The 18,914-nt window shown below is 62.7% G+C and overlaps 4 protein-coding genes across 6 annotated transcripts; 2 read left to right on the forward strand and 2 right to left on the reverse strand.

The window, feature by feature from the left end:
* Positions 1 to 6,458: 6,458 nt before the first annotated feature.
* On the reverse strand, positions 6,459 to 7,481 carry PURB (purine rich element binding protein B). Of its 3 annotated transcripts, none has more exons than XM_054398592.1 (2): positions 7,445 to 7,481; positions 6,459 to 7,390 (listed from the first exon to the last, which is right to left on the reverse strand). In XM_054398592.1, the coding sequence occupies exons 1-2, from the start codon at positions 7,479 to 7,481 to the stop codon at positions 6,459 to 6,461; spliced, it is 969 nt and encodes a 322-aa protein (XP_054254567.1). The 3 variants fall into 3 exon arrangements, with proteins under 3 accessions (XP_054254567.1, XP_054254565.1, XP_054254564.1); XM_054398590.1 differs by having other exon boundaries at positions 6,459 to 7,408; positions 7,442 to 7,481; XM_054398589.1 differs by having other exon boundaries at positions 6,459 to 7,481.
* Positions 7,482 to 9,468: 1,987 nt separating this feature from the next.
* LOC128980127 (cytochrome c oxidase subunit 5B, mitochondrial) lies at positions 9,469 to 10,427 on the reverse strand. The gene is made up of 4 exons (XM_054398570.1): positions 10,316 to 10,427; positions 10,132 to 10,205; positions 9,806 to 9,905; positions 9,469 to 9,720 (listed from the first exon to the last, which is right to left on the reverse strand). Exons 1-4 carry the CDS (start codon positions 10,407 to 10,409, stop codon positions 9,608 to 9,610), a joined length of 381 nt encoding a protein of 126 aa, XP_054254545.1. The 5' UTR covers positions 10,410 to 10,427; the 3' UTR covers positions 9,469 to 9,607.
* A 1,260-nt stretch (positions 10,428 to 11,687) lies between these two features.
* Positions 11,688 to 15,186, forward strand: KCNIP3 (potassium voltage-gated channel interacting protein 3). The gene is made up of 8 exons (XM_054398569.1): positions 11,688 to 11,790; positions 13,138 to 13,262; positions 13,343 to 13,412; positions 13,514 to 13,584; positions 14,372 to 14,479; positions 14,601 to 14,705; positions 14,807 to 14,869; positions 15,139 to 15,186. Exons 1-8 carry the CDS (start codon positions 11,688 to 11,690, stop codon positions 15,184 to 15,186), a joined length of 693 nt encoding a protein of 230 aa, XP_054254544.1.
* Positions 15,187 to 17,131: 1,945 nt separating this feature from the next.
* On the forward strand, positions 17,132 to 18,890 carry LOC128980143 (fumarylacetoacetate hydrolase domain-containing protein 2A-like). The gene is made up of 7 exons (XM_054398587.1): positions 17,132 to 17,316; positions 17,437 to 17,653; positions 17,754 to 17,813; positions 17,891 to 18,050; positions 18,341 to 18,449; positions 18,540 to 18,627; positions 18,740 to 18,890. The coding sequence occupies exons 1-7, from the start codon at positions 17,132 to 17,134 to the stop codon at positions 18,800 to 18,802; spliced, it is 882 nt and encodes a 293-aa protein (XP_054254562.1). The 3' UTR covers positions 18,803 to 18,890.
* The last annotated feature ends 24 nt before the right edge of the window (positions 18,891 to 18,914 follow it).

Here is an 18,914-nt window from a genome sequence, read left to right on the forward strand (position 1 = left end):
TGGACAGGGCTGTGGGCACAGCACAGCCATAGTTGTGAGCACATCGTGGACAGGGCTGTGGGCACGGCACAGACGTGGCTGTGGGCATGGCACAGACATAGCTGTTGGGCATGCCATGCACATGTTGGTGAACATGCCACACCCAGAGCTGTGAACGTGCCCCCACCATGGCAGTGTCTACAGCGCCCCCAGCTGTGAACATGCCAGGCAGAGCAGTGTGCCCGTGGGCACAGCTGGGAATGTGCCCTGTGCACAGCCATGAAGATGCCACCCACGTGTGTCACTGACCATGCTGTGCGCACGGTGGTGCCCATGCCACACTGCTGTGATTGCAGTGCCCCACCTGTGCCATTCACCTGTGTTCACGCCCTGCCAGGCCAGCCTGCACATGCCAGCAGTGCCATGGCACACACAATACTCACGTGCCATACCAGCTGCTACTCCCTCCACCCAGTGCCACTCCCTCACACCCCAGATCTGGGGATTCCACCTGGGCACTGACACCTGGGATCCTGAGTGTGCCACTTCATCCTCTCAGAACATTTGTGTGTGCCCCAAAAGCGCTGAGGGTTCCCAAACAAGTCCCCCAATGCCATAGGGTTGCCTGCCAAGCTGGTGGCACCTGTGAGACCTCCCCGGGGAAATGATTGTCCCTCTGGACTGGGCACTGGGGAGGCCACAGCTGGAAGCCTGAGGTCAGGGTTGGGCTTTCATTGCCAGAAGGACTTTGAGGACTGGAGCAGGGCCAGAGAAGGGCAACAGAGCTGGAGAAGGGTCTGGGGAACAGGGCTGGGGAGGAGCAGCTGAGGGAGCTGGGGGGAGGGGGGGTTGAGCCTAGAGGAGGCTGAGGGAGACCTCATTGCTCTCTACAGCTCCTGAGAGGAGGCTGGAGCCAGGGGGGGTTGGGCTCTGCTCCCTAGGAACAAAAGATAGAATGAGAGGAAATGTCCTCAAGTTGCACCTTGAGGGAAGGTTTGGGTTAGCCATGAGGAACAATTTATTCCTGGAAAGGGTTGTCCAGGCCTGGCCCAGACTGCCCAGGGCAGTGGTGCAGTCCCCATCCCTGGAGGGGGTTCCAAAGGTGCCGAGATGTGGTGCTGAGGGCCACGCTTTAACCTTATTCTCAACACCAGCTGGACCTCCAAGATCTCTTCCACCTCCCGGGGCTGGACCCTCCCCAAGGAGCGAGGCGGGGCCGGGGTTGGGTTTTTCATTCACTTTTCGGCATACTTTTATTTGTTACAAACATACAATTCTTTAAATATAGACTTGTAAAACTCCATTTGCAAAAATCTGCTACGGGTCGGAGTGCTGTCGGCGTCAGGAGTTCCTCACCTCGGGCGTCGTCTGCGCTTAGTGGTCAAATCCAGGACCTGCCTTCGGCAACCGCCGGCCGCTTCCCCCCCTTCCTCCTTCGCCCCCCCCCCCCCCCATCCCTGGGCCGCTCCCGAAGCTGCCCCGCCGGCCGCGGAGGAAGGGTTGGAAGAGGGGGTTGGAGATATTGGGGGGGGGAGGGAAAACCAGGACGCCCCCCCCCCCCGGGCGCCGGCAGCCTAAAGTGCATGGATTGCTTTTATTGTTTGTTTTTCTTTCGTTAAAAAAATAAGAGGAATAAAACTTTTTCTTTTTTTTTTCTTTCTTTCTTCTCTCCTCAAGGTTCTCAGGGGGTGAACAGTTTGGTCTCTCAGCAACACGCCGGGCATGATGAACCTGGCACCTTCCTAGCTGTGCCCAGGCCGCCGCCGGGGGGAACGCCAGAACCACCTCACCACGGCGACCTGCCTGCTGCTGGTGCTGTGACTTCGAGGCCTTGATACCTCCAGCAGCCCCCGAGAGGCACCAGGGTGGCAGCACCCAGGTCCTGCACTGCAGCCATCGGCCTGGTGTTGGCACTGCCATGGTGAGGCGGCCGCAGTGCCACACTCCCTGCCAGCCCTGCTCTGCCAGCTTGCTCCAGCATCTGCTCAGTGCCCGGATCCAGGATCTCCTGTGGTGCAGCAGCTGCCAGCTCCACTCCGCATCGGCTCCACTCCGCATCGGCTCCGCTCCACATTGGCACTGCCAGCACCACTCCACATTGGCACCATAAGCTCCACTCCGCATCAGCTCCACTCTGGCTCTGCTCCACTCCAGCACCGCCAACTCCACTCCGCCTGGCACCAGCTCTGTGCCAGCAGCTCCACTCCAGCACCAGCAACTCCACTCCAGCACCAGCAGCTCCACTCCAGCACCAGCAGCTCCACTCCAGCTCTGCTCCAGCACCACCAGCCCGACTGGCTCCACAAGGGTGAGGGCAGCGGTGCCTCGGCCTCGCCCCATCAGGATCTTCCCTCCCAGCCTCTGCTGGAGACACCAGGCCACGAGAAGGTTCCAGCATCCCACCAGATGCCTCTGGTGGTGCAGTGGTGCCAAAGCTCAGCTGAGAGCCTCCTGGTGCAGCAGCTCAGGTTCCCTCACCTCCTGCTCTCCTTTCCTACACAATTGGTTTTTTTTCTTTTTCCTTTTTTTTTTTTTTGTCCTTTTTTTGGTGTGTTTTTGTGATTTTTTTTTTGTTAAACTTTTTTCTTTTTTACAAGAGAAGCCGGCAGGGGGAGGGAGGGGGGGGGTTGTGTTTTATCACCATGAAGAGAAAACCACCACTGAGCCCCCCCCCAGCCAGTGGCCACCCCCCACCTTGTCACCCTCCACCAGCAGCGAGGGCCAACCAGGAGCCCACCCCAGTGCCTGGAAACAAGGCAGGAAAATTCCCATTTTCTTCCACTTTTTTTTTTTTCTCTTAAGTGGGAGGGGAAAAGAAAAATTTTTTTGAAGCGGTTTCAACTTTCCACCAGCTCCTGGCTCCCGGCCCAGCCGTTTTTGGGGCTATTTACAGCGATTTTTGGGGGCGCTATACAAAGATTTACAGCAGGTTTTGTACAGCCATAGGCCTGCTCTCGACCCTGCTGCGGCAACACAGCTCTGGAAGCTCCAGCGACCCTGGGGCTTTGCTTTCCCCTCCCCTTCCCTCCCACCCTTCTGCATAAAACGAATCAACCACACCCCCCCTGCAAAAGAAAAAAAGCCATTTGCCTGTTTCCTGCAGAATTCCCCCCAAACCCAGCCCCGAGCACATGTGCAGGTTGAGCTGTGTGCACTCAGATGGACACAAGGGACCAGACCCAAGCCTCCTTCCCCAGTTTTGGGGTCCCTGGGGCCGCGCCGGCATCGTCCCACCAGCTCCTCACTGGTGCAGGGTGGGGGCCTCCCCTTGGCTCCCCCCCTTTCAACTGACTGGAGAAAAACAACAAACCCAAAACTCACCCCAGAAAACCAACCCCCAGCTCTCCCCCTGGCAGCAGCCACCCAAGTCCTCGCTGTGCCCGAGGCACTGCTGCCCTCTCCGTGTCGCTCTGGCCGCAGGTGGAGGCTTTTCTCCCCCCACTTTTCTCCTTTCCTGCTGCATTTGTGAGCTGTGGGACCTCTCCCCCCTGCCACTCTTGGCTCCTCTCTTCCATCCTCCAGGGGTCCAGTGGAGCTGGGAAGGTTCTGGATGTGGACACATCACTGATGTCACCCAAGCAGCCACAGGCCTTGGTTTTGGAGGGAGGTGTGGGGGGGAGGTTGATTTTTATTTCTTTTTGCTGTTCTTTGCCTTTTGTTGTTTTCGTTTTGTTTTTTCCTCCTTATTCCACATATTTTCCTAAGTGGCTCTTGAGAGCCAAGCCAGGACCAAGCAGCCACACACCCTCCCCCACCCCACCCCCCCCCACCCCCAAAAAAACAGCTCTCCTGGCCTAGAAAAGGCTTGGCCAAATTACAACAATTCAGCCAAAAAAAAGAACCAAAAAAAAAAAAAAAAGAAAATGATGGGGGGGGGAAAAAGGAAATAAAGAATATATATATATATATATTTTTTATATATATATATCTCATCCTCTTCAAAAATAAAAGGAGAGGTCAACTGCCTGCGTCTCTGCAGCCAGACGCCGGCAAGTCCACGGCCGCGGGGGGGCCACCGAGCTGCCCCCCTCCCACTGCCACCATCCGGAGCCTCCTCCCGCAGCCTCTTCCTCGTCGGTTTCTGTTGTTGTTTTGTTTCTTTTTGTTGCTTTGCTTCTTTTTCGTGGTTGTTTTGCTTTCTTTTTTTCGTCCTTGTTTTGCTTCTTTTTTTTTGTTGTTGGTTTTGCTTCTTTTTTTTTTTTGTTGGTTTTGCTGCTTTTTTTTTTTTGTTGGTTTTGCTTCTTTTTGTTATTGTTGTTTTGTTTCTTTTGTTGTTGTTGTTTTGTTTCTTTTGTTGTTGTTGTTTCTTTTTTTGTCGTTGTTGTTTCTTTTTTTGTCGTTTGTTTGGTGTGGGTTTGTTTGTTTGTTTGTTTGTTTTTTCTCCGCGGCAAAGAACCGAAGGAATGAAGACCAAAAAAAAAAAAAAAAAAAAAACCAAAAACAAACCAAAACCTCAAAACCCAGCCCGATGGGGGTGAACACAGCAGGACGTCACGGAAAGAGCTGCCTGAGGGTACAAAATACAGTACGGACATCGAGGAAAGAATATTGCTCCCGTCTAGAGTGAGGAAAAACGGAGTCCTGTGCGGCACGGAAAGAGTTAAAAACGGCATCGACCGAAGGAATTTCGCCTTAAAAATCCCTTTTTAAAAAGAGCTACGGAGGTGGGGAAGGGGCGCGGAGGACGGATGGATGGACAACGCCGTGTGTGTGTCCCTCCCCGCCCCGCCGACTACAGGGTTTGGAGCGAGGAGGAGCGGGGGTGGGGGGGGGAACGCCGTCGGTCTTTCTCCCCACCCCGGGGCCTCTCTCAGCCTGGCGCCGCCGCTGCCGGCCGGTCCTTGCTTCCCGGTTAAATAGGGAGAGAGAGGGAACCACCGGGATGGGCGGCAATAAATTAAGGAGGCGGCAGGTGGGGAGTCAGGGGGCAAGGCTACCCCCCAAAAACACCGAAAAAAACAGCGGAAAGAATTAATTTAACAACAAAGAAGGAAAAAAAAAACCAAAAACAAAACCAAAAAACACCAATCCAAACCAGTCCAACCCCAACCAGTCCTGAAAGTGGAGAAACCATCAAAGAGCTTTGGAATGGAGAGAGCTGGAGCCCGGTCAGAGTTCCTGGGAGAACAGAGCTAAAAACAAAACAAAACAAAAAAAAAAAAACACCTTTGGGAAAGGGCAGAATTGAACCCATGGAGCTTCCGGAAAAAAAAACCAAAAAAAAAAAAAACCAAAAAAAAAAAACCAAAAACATTTGAGAGTGGAAAAATCTATTTAATATGAGAGGGGTTGGCTGGAGGGGAGCTGCCGAGGCAGCTGAGCCCGGCCCTGCTGGTGCAGCCAGGTGAGAAAAAGGGAAAAAAAGGCCAAAAACAGGAGAAGAAAAAAAAAAAAAAACAACGGAAAAAAAGGAAAACAAAAAAAATCCAACACACACACAAAAATTTCCCAAAACCTAACAAAACAAAAAACCTCAACAGTGAAGGCGCCGGGTGCTGGGGTCCCGCCGGAGCCGTGGGGTCCCGCGGCGAGTTGGTTTTGCTGGAGGAAGCGGCGGGGCCGGGGGGGGATCGAAGAGCAGAAGAGGCAGATTTGGGCGCCCTCGGTGCCGGCGAAACGGGAATCAGGGAGCCAACCGTCCCGGTGCGGGGCCGCATTAGGACCAAGGTGGGGCAGGTGTCGTGCTCCGTCCAGATTTGCCTTGTGCTTTGTGCCTGCGTGTGCCGGCCGCGCTCCGCACCCTCCAGCCCCCCTCGCCATCGGGGCACGGTGCGGGAGGCTGAAAACCGGGAGGAATGGGGAAAAGCAAGAAAGTCTTCGCTGAATTTTTCAGGAACCTGCCGACGTCGCACAGGGGCTCGGGTTCCGGTGCGGAGCTGAGCACTCTGCATCCCAAAAAATAGCTCAAAAATAGCTGGAAAGGGGAGAAAAAGAAAAAAAAAAAAAAAAAAACCACCAAAAACCAGAAAGGAAAAAGAAGGGCACAGACGAGAACGGAGGTTGGTCCATTGCGGCCCCCCCCCGCCCCGGCTCCACTGCTCTCCACCCGCCCGGCTCCTTTTCCACCGTGACCAGCTTCGGCGCTGGCGGCTCGGCACGGCCACCGGACTCGGTGGCGGCGGGGGGCGCCGCGGCGGCACGGGCCGGGCTTTGGGAACGGAGAGAGGATCCGGGCTGCTCCCTTCCTACCCCGCCCCGACCCCACGAAAAACAGGGAGTCCTCGGGGCTGCGGGGGGACGGTGGCAGAGGGGGAACGGTGGTGGCTCGTCCCGGGTGTGAGCACGGAGGAGGCAAGGACGCGGTGGCGTCGCGGTCGAGCCGGTTTCTCTCTCCGGTGGCGGCGCGGGAGGGGTGGGGGTCCGGGGACCCCTTGTCCCCGTCGCAGTGTAGGGGGGGGGGTGAAAGGGGCCCTGGGAGGGGGGATCGGGATGGGGGGTGGTTTGGGGGGGCCGGCGGCGGGATTCAGGTCGAGGGAGGCTCAGTCGTCGTCCACGTCGTCGCCGTCGGAGTCGTCGCCGGCACCGCTGCCGCTGCCCGGTCCCGGGGGTCCGGCGCGCCGGTCGTAGAGCTTGTCCCGCTGACGCTCCTGGATGTCGCGCATCTCCTCGGCGTAACGGCAGAAGGCGCCGCCGAACTTGGCCCAGGCCTTGTAGGGTACGGTGATGGCGTTGCGGTAGGACGGCTTCACCTCGCTCACCCGCAGGAAGACGCCGTACTTGTTGCAGCCCACGTCGAAGAAGAAGCGCTTGGAGTCCACGGTGATGGAGGTGCCCTCGGGCAGCTCCCCGTAGAGCCCCCCGCCGCCCGGCCCGCCGCCGCCGGGGCCTCCTAGCTCGTCCTCCTCGCCCCCGTAGTCGTCGATGAGCTTGGCCAAGGCGTCGCGGAATTCGATCAGGCCCTGGGCGGGTAGGGCGATGGTCTGACCGCTCTGCAGCCCCGGGGGACCGCCCGGGAAGCCCCCCGGCCCGCCGGGCCCGCGGTTGACGGTCTGACGGATGCGGAGGAAGCGCCCGCGCTGGTTCTCTTTCAGGTCCAGGTAGTATTTGCGGTTCTCCCGCACCAGGAACTCGCTCTTGAGGGCGCGGCGGGGGCCCGGGCCGGCGCCGTCCTCGCCGGGGGGCCCGGCGGCCTGGGCCAGCTGCTCGGGGCTGGAGGGGCCCAGCTGGGCGTAGTGCTCGATGAAGTCGCCCAGGTAGTCGCGGAACTCGGCGGCCACCGCCATGGAGAGCGTGAGGCGGCTCTTGGAGCCGCCCGCCCCCACCTCGGCGATCTTCAGGAAGCGGCCCTTGGCGTTCTGCTTCACGTCCAGGTAGAAGCGCTTGTTCTGGATGTCCAGGCGCTTCGAGGCCAGCTCCTGCGTCTCCTGCTCCGGGCCCGCCCCGCCGCCGGACCCCGCGCCGGACCCGGCCCCTCCGCCGCCGCTTCCCGCTCCGCCGCGGGCGGTGGCGAACCCGCCGCTGCCGCTGCCGCCGCGCTCGCTGCCGCTGTCCCCGTCCGCCATCTTGTCCGCCCGCCCCGCGCCGCCACGGACCTTCCGCGCGCGCCGCCCCGCTTCCGGCGCGCGGCCCCGCGCCCCGCCCCTCTGCGACAGGGGTGACGTCACCGCCGCACTACCATCGCGCGCCACGTGACGCGCGGCCAGGCCCCGCCCGCCGCGTCCCCGCGCGCCCTTTACCGCCGGGGCCCCGCCCCCCAAGCTCCCGCCAATCACAGCGGGCGGCGCGTCCGATTGGCCGCAGGGAGGGATGGGCGGGGATAATCCCCGAGCACCACCCGCCTCCAGCCAGGCAAGGGTATGATGTCATGCGTTGACGTCATGGAAAGCGGCAGCGGCGGGGGGGCAGGCGGCACAGGGGATCCCGCAGCCTCCAGGCCCTTGAAGTCTTCGGCGACTCCTTGGGGACTACTTGGGAGCCTCCAACAGCTCCTAAGCCTCGTGGCCACCTTCTGGGAGCCCCCAGAGGCATCCAGGGACCTTCTGGGGACCTCCAGCATCTTCTGTGACTTCACGGGGATCTTCAGGGACCTCTTGGCTCCCATGGGGACCTTCTGGGACCTCTGTAGGAACCCTTGCAGCCTTCAGGGACTCCCAGGGGACCCGTGGCACCTCCTGTGGCCTAAGGATGACCTCTAGGAATCTTCTGGCCTCCATGGGGACCTTCTGTGAAACCTCTAGGAACACCTGTAGCCTCCAGGGACTCCCTGGGGACATGCAGCACCTCCTGGAGCCTCAGGACGATCTCTAGGGACCTTCTGGGCCCCATGGGAATCTTCTGGGGACTTTCAAGGGTCTTCAGTGGACAACCTAGAGCCTCCTGAGCCCTCCATGGAGCATGGTCTCCTCTGAGCCACATCCGCAGGCAGGGGCATCCCGTGGCTGGGGAAGCTCCAGCAGCTTTCATCTTCTCTGAGATGCAGAACCTTGGACCACCTCAGCCCCACAGGGAACCCACCTGAGGCACATTGCTGGACAACTCCTGCCCCACAGAGGGGTGGCACTCATGGGATGGCTTCACCTGGAAGCCCCCAAACCAAGCAGAGGAATCACCCCCAGTCAGAAGCTTGGACCAGAAGATCCTTGAGATCCCTTCCAACCTGGTTCTCAAGAGGACTTAGCACAAGGAATGGCTGTGGGCACCAATGGTGCTGCTGGGGCCACCTGCAGAGTGCCAAGAGCCAGTCCAGATCTGTGGGGGTGCTGTGCCCAGGCAGCTGTCCCTGTCAGTGAGGCCAAGGAGGGACTAGGGGCAGAGCTGGTGGTTTCTATAACCTTTTTCTGACATCTGCTTAGGAGTGACAGGAGCCACCTGATGGAGAGAACCCCATGGGACCAGCAGCTGCTCGGCCCCACCGCGACCCCTAGGAGGCGCTGGATGGGGTGGAGGGTGGCCATGGGAGGTCATATCTGAGCAGTGCTGTTCCCTGCAATGGTGACACAGAGGTGGAAGACAAAGAAGGGACAAAAGGCCTGAGGCTGCCTGGATACAGGGGTGGGCAGCACCTTGGCCATGTGCTGAGGCTACCTTGGAGAACTCTGTCCCCTTGTGACCTCCACTGGGTGTGGAGATGGGGATGAGGCACAGCCCAGACCTCCATTTGTGGGGACCTCTCCTGTGGAGTGTCCTCCTTGAGTTCTTCAGAGTGAACCCAGCCCCCCTTGGTGTGTGGGGGCTTACTTTGAGGAGGGAGTTCCCAAGGGGACTCGACTTCTGGAATTCCCCAGCTAGGGAGACCCTCAGCACCCCCACACCATTCCCAGCAACCCCCCCCAATAATGGGAGGTCAGTGAAGGTGGAGTCCCCCCACCCCAAATACTGCTCAAGGTCATGAGCACCTCCAGCCCCCATGTCCCCCTCCTACCTCCCATATCCCCCTCCCTACTCACAGTGACACCAAAAGCTTTAAGTGCACCCCCATGGGTGCCCCCCCAGCCCCTGCTGCACCCATGGGTGCTGTCCCCCCACTGCAGACAGAGTCGGGGGCTCCACACACAAACTCTTTATGGGGGCACAAATGACTGGGGTGAGGGTGGCTCAGCCCAGCCCAGGAGGTGCCCAGTTGATGCTGGGGGGGTGGTTTGGTGTGGCCCAGGAGACCTCCCCCCCAAAAGTGAGTGCTGGGGGGGCCTCAGTGGGGCAGCTCGTGGGGGATGAGCTTGTAGTGGGCACCGCAGGATGGGCAGCGCTGGGCCTCGCCCTTGTGCAGCCAGAACCAGACGACGTAGCTGTTGTCCTCTTCACCTGCAGGGGAGGAAGAGGAGGGTGGGACAGAGGGACGGACAGAGGGAGGGGAGCGGAGGGTTCTGTTTCGGGGGGGGTCACTCACAGACGCAGCCCACGATGCGCTTGTTGGTGATGGAGGGGACGAGGTTGGGGTCCTCCTTGGTCCCTGCGTAGCGCTTGGGCCGGAACATGCTGTAGGGGTCCTGGGGTAGGGGGCAGAAGAGGAGGTGTGGGTGGAAGGGGCACCTCCAGACCCTGACTCTACCTCACCAAGGGCGCCTTGTCCCTGAAACCATCTCCCGTCGCAGCCTAGGGTCCACCCTAGAGCCCAGCTCCCCATAACAGCCCACCCCCACCATTCCCTGCCCCCCACCCCACGAGATGACGCCCCCAGGCCGCGCCCCCCCCTACCCCCCCCCCAGCACTCACCAGGCCCTTGTTCATGGCCTCCATCACCTTCCGCTCCAACCCCGTCGCCTGCTCCTCATCGGTGGCCAGACCGCCTGCGGGACACCGCCGTCAGACCGGAAGGCCGCGGCCTGCTCTACCCAAGCTCCGTTCCCCGCTGTGCCACCCCCTCCCGATCATCCCCCCCGCTTCCGCCCCAGCTCACCGGGCATGGCGAGGTGCCGGGCGGGCACGCTGCGGGAGCAGGCGGCAGGCAGCAGGCGCAAGGCTGCACTCATCCGCAGTAACCTTGAGGCCATGACGGCGGCGGCAGCGAAGGCCACAGACAGCAGAACTTCCGGTCCGGAGGCGGAAGGGGTGCGGCCACAAGAGGGAGGCCCCGAGGTGGAGACACGCCCATTGGTCCATGGGGCGCGCGAAAACCGAAGCCCCGCCCCTAGCACCAGACCACGCCCCTTGGGCTATGGCCCCGCCCGCGCGGGGCTCCGCGGCTCGCTCGGAGCTGGGAGGGGTCCGGGGGTGGCTGTGGGGATAGCCCCCGGGGGGATCCTGACGGTGTCCCCGCGGCTATGGGCACAAGAGACAGTCCCGGGGTGATGCGGACACTGCCCAGGGGACGCAGGGACACCTCCTCGGGGCCCAGTGCCCCTGAGGTCACGGGGATGGGACACCCCCGAGGGCACAAGGTGTCCCCCGGGGCAGTGGGGACAGGGACAGCCCCGAGGGTGGGACAGGACACCCTAGGGGGGACAGGGACACCGCTGAGGGGATGGGGACCTTGCCAGGGGCACAGGGACATCCCTGGAGTCATGAGGGCAGGACAGCAACAGAAGGACAGGGACAGATGTCCCTGGGGCTTGGGGACAAGGCCACGACAGGGCACTGGAGACAGGTGGGGATAGAGGATGGGGATGGGGACAACCCCCGGGGGACGAGGACATCACCGGAGGTGACAGGAAGGATGTCTGCGGGGCCAGGAGGACAGGGACAGCGACAGCTTCATGTCCCCCGCCCCTCAGTCCCCATCCCCCCGGAGCCCTCCCCTCACCCCATTGATCTCGCTGCTCATTACCTCCTCCAGCGCTAATTGCTTCCCGCTAATTGCTGCTTCTAACCGCTCAAGGGGCAGCGGGGTGGGGGGAGACCATCACCCCCAGGTGCTCCTGAGGCTGGGGGCAGACACCACAACCAACCTTTTTTAACCCAATTTGAAAGCCGGCACCGATTTGGGGCCCCCCGTGGTGCTGGCATGGTGCCAGGTGGGCACCCGTGGGTGTTGCAGAGAAGGTGGCTGGCAGCCCACCCCTGGCACCTCCAACCTGCTTTGTCTTGGGGGGAAGGGGACGTAAGGAGGAAAAGAAAGGAGCCAAGATGGACCCCCCCCCACCCCCACTCCCGGCAGTGGGGGGGGGCGTGGGTGCGTGCCAAGGGAGGAGGGCAGGACAGACGGACGGACGGACGGCGCAGCCTGGCCCTGCCACACAGCCCCAGTCAGAACCTCGCCCTCACCCGGGCTGCCCTGCTCCGGCTCTGGGGGGGGCTGGGGGGAACACCCCGAGCCTGTCCCTCCCCCAGCCATGGGCATGCAGGGCATGGAGCTGTGCGCCGTGGCCGTGGTCATCCTGCTGTTCATCACCGTCCTCAAGCAGTTTGGCATCCTGGAGCCCATCTCTGCTGAAGGTATCTCCCTGCCCCCCCTCCCCTGCACTAATTGTTCATCAATTTATTTATTTCCCCCTTCCCCCCATCGCATCTTGGGGTCTCCCCATCCTTTCCCCTCTCCAACCCAAGTTAAAGGACCTCTTGGGCCTGTCAGTGATCCCCATGGGGTGAAACCCACTGGTATTGGGGCGTAGCCCCGCTGAGGAGGGTTTGGGGGTGCAGGGGGAGTGGGCAGCCCCCCCCACACCTCTGGCCCTTGCCGCATCATGGCCCAGCCTTGCTGTGACCTTCCCCAAGGGGCTGCTCCAGCTCTAGCCTCCCCCAAGCCTCCCATGGAGGGCGTGCTAGGACCCCCCCAGTCCACACCGACCCACAAAACGTCCCTGAGGGGTGAGGCTGGGCCCCTCCTGTCCCTCTTAACCCCAGAGATCCCCCCCAGACAGGACATCAGGGACCCCTCCAGCCCACAGTGACCCCCCCCCAAACCTCCCCAAGGAGGGACACTGGGGACTGCTGAGCCTGGGGTAACCCCCAAAACCCTCCTGGGGGGTAAGGCTGGGCGCCTCCGAGCCCACACTGACCTCCAAAACCCCTCCGAGATGGGTCACTGGGGACCCCCAATCCCCCACCAACGCCATAGCGCAACACCAGGGACCCCCCATAGACCCCCAAACCACACACGCTGGGGACCCCCAGTCCTCCGACCCCTCAAACCCCCTGAGATGTGACATCAGGAACCCCCAGCCCCCTCCTACTCCCCAAAACCTCCCGGGATGGGACACTGGGACCCCCCAGCCCAACCCCAGCTCGGTGGGCAGGAGCTCAGCACTGCCCCTTCACCCCCCACCTCAAGCCCAGCTCAGCAGGGACCCGGGGGGTCCCCCCTGCCCACGGCACCTCGGAATTTTCCAGGGTGTCCCTACCCCTGCGGCACGGCGCAGCCTCTCCCCAGCTCCAGTTTTCCCCTCCCGCGGTTCCGCTACCCCCGGCCTGGCGCTGCGCGGGCCCCCGGGGGCTCCCCGAGCTGCAATTATTAATGAGGCATCATTTATTAATCACCTTCCGCCGGGCCGGGCGCGGGCGGAGGCAGCGGGAGCGGGGCCGGGGTGAGAAGCGTCTCCGGGATGCTCCACGCCCCGGGGATGCGCTGGCGGCTCCGGCGGCTCTCGGGGAACCCCTCCGGGTCGGCGCCTGCAAACCTTGGGCTGTGGATCCCCTGCAGTCCCCCCCGCCCCCGGCACCAGGAGGATTTGGGGGCTGCCACTGGCTTGCGGGGGAGGTCGGTCTGTAGCAGGGTGGGGATCCAGAGCGGGAAGGCTCTCGGGGCGAGGCTGCCGGCGGACCCTCGGCCGCCCGTCCCGGCAGACGGCGGCGAGGCGGAGCTGGAGCTGTGCACCGTGCGGCACCAACCCGAGGCGCTGGAGCAGCTGCTGGCGCGGACCAAGTTCAGCAAGCAGGAGCTGCAGGCTCTCTACCGCGGCTTCAAGAACGTGAGTCTGGGGGCGCCCTCAGCCCGGCCCCCACCAGAGGGCTGGCGGTTGGGGTTCACCGGTGCCCATCTCCTCCCCAGGAGTGTCCCAGCGGGCTGGTGGATGAGGAGACCTTCAAGCTCATCTACTCACAGTTCTTCCCCCAGGGAGGTGAGCTGGGGGGACCCCCGAGGGCTGCAACCACCAAGAGCCCCAAATCCTCCTCCTGGTGCATGCCAGGGCCAGAGCTTCACCAGCTGCTGCCCCCACAGATGCCAGCACCTACGCAAGCTTCGTGTTTGATGCCTTTGACGCCGATGGCAATGGTGCCCTCTGCTTCCAGGTGAGCTTCCTGGTGCCACAGCTGTACCAGGAGAAGCCAGCCTGGTACTGTGTCCACACTGGGAAGAGCCATCCCAGCACCATGGCCATGCCAGGAGGAACCATCCTGGCACTGTGTCCATGCCAGAGGGAGCCATTCCTGCACCACATTCACACTGGGAAGAGCCATCCTGGCATCATTTCCATGCCAGGAGAAACCATCCCAGCACCTTGTCCACACTGCAGAGAGCCATCCCAGCACCTTGTCCATACCAGGAGGAGCCATCCCAGCACCACATTCACACCAGGAGGAGCCATCCTGGCACTGTGTCCATGCCAGGAGGAGCCATCCTGGCATCACACTGATGCCAGGAAGAGCTTTGCCAGCACCAAGCTGCTGAAGCCGCTGGGGCTGGTGCCCAGAGCCGTGATTCATCAGCTCTCCCTCCCTGCCCACGGGTGCCCAGGAACCAAAACTCAGCACAGCAGCCAGGGCCCCGCATCCCCTGGTGCCCTCACTGGCCAAGCCGGTGCCAGGAGAGCTCTGGGCACTGCGGCACAGGGAGGGGACTGGCAGGGGTGGGCTGGCACCGAGCAGCTGCGGGGATTAAAAATAGCCACAAGCCGGAATAGGACCAGGATCAATAGGGAGACAAATGCCCCCCCCGGGCATCCTGGGATCGATGGCAGCGCCACGGTGCCGTCGGAGGGGGTGAAGAGCCCGGCACGGGGGGGGCTCAGGGGGCACTCTGTGGGGTCTGGGGGTGGCAAGGGGGTGCCCCTGCTGACGGGCAGGATTCCTCTGGCAGGATTTTGCCATGGGCCTCTCTGTCCTGCTGCGGGGGACGGTGCAGCAGAAGCTGAGGTGGACTTTTGACCTCTACGACATCAACAAGGACGGCTGCATCACCAAGGAGGTGACACGGGGCCAGGAGCAGGGAGCACCTGCTGAGGGTGGCAGGAGCGGGCGCTGGAGGACCCAAGCGCCCTCGTTTGGATTGTTTCTTGTCACACTGTCCCCCCTCTGCTCCCTCCCAGGAGATGCTGGAGATGATGAAGTCCATCTACAACATGATGGGACGCTGCACCCACCCCCCGCTGAGAGACACTGCCCCTGCTGAGCACGTGGACCTCTTCTTCCAGGTGAGACCATCCTGCCTCAGCCACCAACCCCTCCCTACCCCCAGCTGGGCTGTCACCATCACTTGGGACATCCCTTCTGAGCCCCTGCTGTGCCCTCACAGAAAATGGACAGGAATGGTGATGGTGTGGTGACCTTCGAGGAGTTCCTGGAGACGTGCCAGAAGGTGAAGAGCTCTGGATGGGCTTTGGAATCACCACTATCTTCCTCCTCCTCCTCTTCACTGCCAGGCCTCCCAGTCCCAGACATCACCCCACCTCCTCTTCACTGCCAGGCCTCCCAGTCCCAGACATCACCCCACATGTTCCACTTCCCATCATAAAGTGACAACCTGGGGGGGGGTCAGGGAGATGGGGGATGACAGCTCGGGGTGGACAGCTGGGATGGGAGGAGAGGAACCTGGAGCTCTGACCTCTCCCTCCCACCCCATTCCAGGACCAGGACATCATGAGGTCCATGAAGATCTTCGAGAATGCCATCTAGGACCCAGGAGCAGCCACTCGGCCCTGCCAGCACCCCAGGACAGCCTTTTCTCTACTGTTTCAGATGAAGCAAAGAGGTTAAAAGCAAGAAGACAACCTGGGGGCTGACAGCACTCCAGTGCCACCAGACCAGAGCAGCTTCGGATGACTTTGCCAGCTGAGCCCTGCCCAGTACGGCACCTGGCAATGCCCACCCCATCGGCTGGAACTATTCTGGGGGGGCAGAGCCCACGGTCCGCGAGGGTCCCCCGGCCGCGGGTGGTGAAGGAGCCCTCACACAGCACAAGGCCCCCCAGGACGCAGCTCTCCGTGGAGGGTGTTTCTATACCACAGCCCTGACACGGTGGCTCCCAAAGCACACGACCCCCGCCTCCTGCCCCACGCAGCGCCTGAGGGGACCCACAGCGAGGGACGAGCTGCTCCCCCCCCGCAGCGCTACCAGGACAGAGCGTTTATTTTCTAAATAAAGCAAACAACGACGATTTAGGGACCAAAGGTGCCGTCCGGGGAGCTGAGGGGGTGCAGCGGCCACGCACAGCCCGCCGGGGGTGCCCCTGAGCCCCGGGGTGGCGGTGCCAAAGGCGGCTTCGCGCAGGGCACCTCAGGCCTCTTTCCCCTCACAGCTGGGCCGATGAGGCCAGGCCGCGCCTCAGCCCGGCCCCCAGCCTCGGCAGGGCCCCCTCCCCCGCAGCCGCCTGTTGCTCACTCACGGCATGTTTCCATGCAGCAAAGGCGAGAGCTGCTCGCCTGGGCCCGGCTCGCTCCCGGCCGGCGGCTCCGCCAAGCCCGGCCCTGGCGGTGTCATGGCGGCGGTGTCATGGCGGCCGCTGCCCGTCTCCTGCCAACGCCGCTGGTGCGCCCCCTAGCGGCCAGGAGGCCGGGCCGAGCGCCGCCGGCTCTCATTGGCGGTGCTGTCGGCGCGGCCCCCCCCCCCTCCCCGGAGCTCTCATTGGTCAGTGCGGGAGCGGGGGCGGGGCCTCGCAGCAGGGACCTTCGCGCGAGGGGCGCGGGGTCAGTGCGTGCCGGCGGGGGAGGGACCCGGTGGCGCGTGACGTAGGTAGCCCCGGGGGTCTCCTGAGACATTCCCCGGGGATCGGGCGGAGCGGGCAAGAGGTGAGGGGGATCCTCGGATCGCGGAGAGTCCTGGGATCGGGCTGAGCGGGAATCGGGCAGGGCGGATCTGCTGGGGTCAGGGAGATCTCGGGCATAAGGTTGAGCAGGGTTGGGATGGGGAAAGATCCTCTGGGATCAGAGCAGTGCAGGATCAGCAGGTGATCCCCTGGGATCGGGCTGAGCAGGATCTGAGGGTTTCCCAGGGATCGGGGATGTGCAGAACTGGTGCAGGGGATGCCTTGCGTTCAGGGCTGTGCAGGTACAGGATCAGGGCTAGGTGGGATCAGGGAGGGGAGGATTCCCCAGGATTGGGGCTGTCCAGGACCATGGGAGGGAATCCTCCAGCGATATCCACTGTGCAGGATTGTGGGGATCCTCCTGCATCTAGGCTGCGGGGGATCAGGTGAACTGCTCCCCTTCCAGCGTACCAGGACATCCTATCCGTCCCCAGATCAGTCCCATGCTGGGGTCCTTGCTGTGAGAAGGTTTTGTAGCCACACTGGGGATCTGCTCTGTGCTGGGATCTGGCCACTGTCCCAAGCCTTTCCTTATTTGGGCCCGATCCCCCTTCCCTCTCAGCCTGCCCACTGCCATGCTGGGATCTACTGTGCCTCCATCAGGGCCCCCAGTGATGGGATCCCCCCATCCTCCGGGGTACCTCCCGTGCCCCTTCCCCCTTTCACCAAGGCCCTGTGCAGAACGCGGCCCTTCCTCGCCCCACCAGAGGGGCTCACGTCCGCAGGGATCCCATCGAGGGGGTCCCAGTACGGCTGTGCTGGAGGTGGGATCCACCCCGGCCGGAATCCCGAGGCTCTGGTGCCCGCAGGTGGCAGATGCGCCGGCCCGGGGCCATGCGGCTGGTGCGGTTCCTGCGGGCCGGGGGCAACGAGCCCCGGCTGGGGCTGGAGGAGGCTCCCGGGGGCCCCCTGGTGGATCTGAGCGCGGCCGACCCGGCACTGCCCAGCTCCATGCGCTCCTTCCTGGAGAGCGGCCCGCGGGGCCTGGCCAGCGCACAGAGGTGGGTGGTGTCCCCACGGGGGGTGGTGTCCCCACGGCAGGGGGTGGTGCCCCACCGGGGGTTGTCCCCCACGCCTGCCCCTGGATCCGCTCCCAGTGTTGAGCTGCGGCGGCACCGCAGGGCGCTGGACTCTGGTCAGCACCGGGTGGCACGGGGCTCGGTGCAGCTGCTGGCACCCATCGGGGACCCGCAGAAGGTGATCTGCGTGGGGCTCAACTACCGCGACCACTGCCAGGAGCAGGGCGCCAAGGTGCCCAAGTACCCAATCATCTTCAACAAGTTCCCCAGTGCCATCACCGGCCCCTTCGATGACATCGTGTTGCCCCCAGACAGCAACGTGAGTCCCCTGCCACCCCACGCTCCCTGCCACCGTGTCCCCACCGTGGGGTACAGCCCCTCCATGCCTCCTCCCCCCGTTTTGTGTCACTCACCCCCAGGAGGTAGACTGGGAGGCAGAGCTGGCCGCTGTCATCGGGAAGCCAGGGCGGCACATCGAGGTAATACCCTCCCCTCCCCGGCTCGGTGGAGTGCGGGGGCTGTGGCCCCGCCCCTGTCACCCCCACCCTGCCTCCAGGAGGCGGCAGCGCTGGACCACGTCGTGGGCTTCACGGTGGCCAACGATGTCAGCGCCCGGGACTGGCAGCTGCGGAACGGGAGGCAGTGGCTGCTGGGGAAAACCTTCGACACCTTCTGCCCCCTGGGGCCTGCCCTGGTCACCAAGGAGGCGGTGAGAGGTGAGGACACGACTGGAAGAGGATGGGGAGAGGACATGACAGGGGAAACGGAGAGGGCAAAGGCAGGACCGGACTGGGACATGGCAGGGATAGCAACAGAGCACGGATGGGACAGGACGGGGACAGGATAGTAGGGGGGGACGGGACAGGGACAAGGCCATGAGGGGATGGGGCCTGGAGTGGTGCAGGAGGTGTCCCCCCAAGGGGGTTGGTGACCACAGTGGGGGTCCCTCAGCCCCATCCCCATGTGCCCCTGCCCCACAGTGATGTGTCCCCATGTGTCACCACAGATGTCCACAGCCTGGCCATCCGCTGCAGGGTCAATGGGCAGCTGATGCAGGACAGCAGCACTCAGCAGCTCATCTTCTCCCTCCCCCACCTCATCGCCTGGGTCTCCAGGTGAGCACTGGGCTGGGGGCTGCTGAGACTGGGGAAGGGGTAAGGGGAAAGGGGGGGGTCACTGCTGCCACCTTCCCTGTCCCCCCACAGGTTCACCACACTGCTCCCTGGTGACATCCTGCTGACAGGAACCCCTGCAGGGGTAGGGTTCTTCCGGAAGCCACCCGTGTTCCTGCAGGTGAGGGGCAGGGAAGGGGAATGGGGCTGGGGGGCAAGGTGGGGCTGGAGGGCTGTGGGGACACTGGAGACAAGGCAGGTAGGGGCTGCCAGCACGTCCCTGTGCCTTGCAGAGAGGAGATGAGGTGCAGTGTGAGATCGAGGAGCTGGGTGCCATCTGCAACAGGGTGGCATGAGGAGGGAGAGGCCGAAAGTCACCTCAAGCACAGCCCCCTCCCCACCCAAAAGCCTTCCACGCCCCCCAGGGGGTTCAATAAAGGCAGAAGGCAGCTCTGGGCCTGCTCCTGC

Source organism: Indicator indicator, unplaced genomic scaffold, assembly GCF_027791375.1.
Source record: "Indicator indicator isolate 239-I01 unplaced genomic scaffold, UM_Iind_1.1 iindUn_scaffold_65, whole genome shotgun sequence".
Lineage (NCBI taxonomy): Eukaryota > Metazoa > Chordata > Aves > Piciformes > Indicatoridae > Indicator > Indicator indicator.